Genomic DNA, 2216 nt, shown 5'->3' with positions numbered 1-2216 from the left:
CTCCCCTCCCCTCCCCCCGGGCACTCACCCTGAAGTTGACGGGGTCGACGCGCAGCTTCTGGGCGTGGAGGTCGCTGAGCTTGGAGAGGGTGCCGCCGACGTTGTCCAGGTGGGCCACGGCGTCGGAGAGGGCGGTCACCACCCGCTTGCCGTGCTGCCGGATCTGCTCGGAGCCCGCGGACATGTCGAAGTGGGGGAAGTAGGTCTTGCTGGACGGGTACACCGCGAACATCCTGCCGGCAGGGAGGGAGGGAGGGAGGGAGGGAGCGCGCCCGGTCAGGTCGGCCGCGCTCGCCGCCCCAGGCACCCCACCCCGCCGCCTCCGCCACGCGCTCCCCGGGCCCCCGTCCGACGGGGCGGCCTTACCTGTAGATGGCCTCGGCGCCGAACTCCTCGGCGTGGCTGCACACATGGGTCCAGATGCCCTTCACGTGGGCCTTGTCGTCCTCGCTCAGACTCATCTTGGCGCTGCCTGCTGCTCCTCTCCGGTGCGACTGCTCCCGCCGCCGCCCGCCGCCCTTATATCGGCACCCAGCGCCGGGGGGGCGGGGACGACCAGCCCTTCTCCCCCCACACCGGCCCCGCCCCCCCGCACCGGGGGGGAGGGGAGGGCAGGGCGGTCGCTGGGCGGGGAGCCAGGAGCACAGGAGGCAGCGACGCCCGCCGGGAGGGAGGGAGGGAGGGAGGGACGGAGAGAGGGAGAGCCCCCTCGGACACCGCCCCCCCCCCTCCACCAGGCCTCGGGGGAGATGCCCGGGAAGCGAGGGGGGGCGGCCGGGTCGCGAACAGGCCGCCCCCAGGCAGCCCCGTCGCTAACACGGGGCCCACCCCGTCCCCCTCACATTTCTTCTGGGCCAGCTCCCTTCGGGGAGGTGTTTGGGTTCCCGGGCGCAGAACTCTCCTGGCGGTCCCGGGTGCCCCCTCGGGAACTCCCCCGCAGTTCTGCAGGCAATCCTCGCTCTGGGGTTCAGCCCAAGTTGTAAATGGCAGAGAGGAACACGCACCATTGTTCTTTGTGGCTGCCGCACATTCGGCAATGCGTGAGGAAGAGCGCAGGCGGAAGGTCTGGCACTTGTTGCGCCTTCTTCCAGCGCAGGTCGTGAGATGACCTGGGAGGATGGGTTAGCTGCTGCCGCCCCCCCTCGGCCCCCTGCCCCAGAAACCCCTAGCTACAGGGCCGCCCCCAGGGGGTGCCTGCCTCCCTGCCCCGTGGCAGCCGGCCGAGCCCACCCCCTCCCGGGAGCTTGAGGGCCGAGGAGGGCGGGTTGGAGCCCCATCCCCCCCACACACACACACACACACAGAGTCCTGAGCCGCCGCAGCCGGACCTCGGGGGAGGAGGAGGCGGCGGCCGGCGGCCGTGCGCGAGTCCCTGCTGGCGTCGGGGGCCCTCCGTCGGAAGCGACCGGACCGCCGCGGAACGTCCCGCGCGACCCTGCCAGCCGGGCCACACACACACCCGCACACACCCGGCCCAGGGTTGCTTTTTGTTTAGGGGGCTTCCGAGGCGTGCGCGGGGGCCTGGATGGAGCCCCGGTCTTGGGGGGGGGGCGTGGATCCCTGGGGCCCTTCCTCCCCCTCCTCCGTCGGAAGCGACTGGAAGGCAAGCCAACAGCCTTCCCCAGCGCAGACCCTGAAGCCAGCCGCCCCCCCCTCGCCTCGACGGGGCCGGCCCTTTCGCTTCGCCGGCAGCTCTAACGCCCCCCACACACAAACCCCGGCGCGGCCTGCTTCTTGGGGGGGGGGTTCTTCCAAGGATTCGCGGGCGGAGGACCTCAGGCTCAGTGCGGCTCTTGCCCGCGGGGGAATGGAGCCTCCTGGTTCGGACGCAGTCTACCTCTGCGGCGCCTCTGCCAGTGGTGGTCAGAGGCCCGGCCTTGGAGAGTCCCAGCTCCCCTCCCTCTCTCCCTCCCTCCCTCGGCGTGGCCTGACCCCTCGTCTGGGCCCAGAAGCCCTCCCGGCGGCAGAGGAGGAGGTGCCCTGGGCGGCCACTCCGCCGGCGTGCCTCTGAGCCAGTGCAGAGCGCCTCGCCGGGGCCTGCCCCCTTGCACAGGGGCTTCTTCTCTGCCCGCCCCGGGCGGTGGTTCCGGAGGGGGGGACCACGACGCCTCTCTCCGCGGCCCCTCTTGTCGTGCGGGGCGGGGGCGGCGCGGGGGCGGGGCTCTTCCCCGGACCTGGGCCCGGCGGGGGGGGGGGTTTCTCCCGGGTGGGGGTGG

General features: G+C 72.9%; 1 protein-coding gene across 1 annotated transcript in view; it reads right to left on the bottom strand.

The window, feature by feature from the left end:
• The window catches only part of LOC107109305 (hemoglobin subunit alpha-A-like), an 826-nt gene extending 319 nt beyond the window's left edge, over window positions 1–507 (bottom strand). Inside the window, exons 1-2 of the mRNA XM_015409901.1 lie at window positions 367–507; window positions 29–233 (exon numbers count right to left, since the gene is read on the bottom strand). Of these exons, the coding sequence (XP_015265387.1) occupies window positions 29–233; window positions 367–461 (300 nt within the window). The 5' untranslated portion in view covers window positions 462–507. The remainder of the gene's footprint in view (window positions 1–28; window positions 234–366) is intronic.
• Between the last annotated feature and the right edge of the window lie 1709 nt (window positions 508–2216).

Source organism: Gekko japonicus, unplaced genomic scaffold (assembly GCF_001447785.1).
Source record: "Gekko japonicus isolate JY-2015 unplaced genomic scaffold, Gekko_japonicus_V1.1 scaffold78, whole genome shotgun sequence".
In the NCBI taxonomy this organism is placed as follows: Eukaryota; Metazoa; Chordata; class Lepidosauria; order Squamata; family Gekkonidae; genus Gekko; species Gekko japonicus.
The sequence above is the reverse complement of the archived record's forward strand: the minus strand, read 5'-3'. Positions and strand labels throughout refer to the sequence as shown.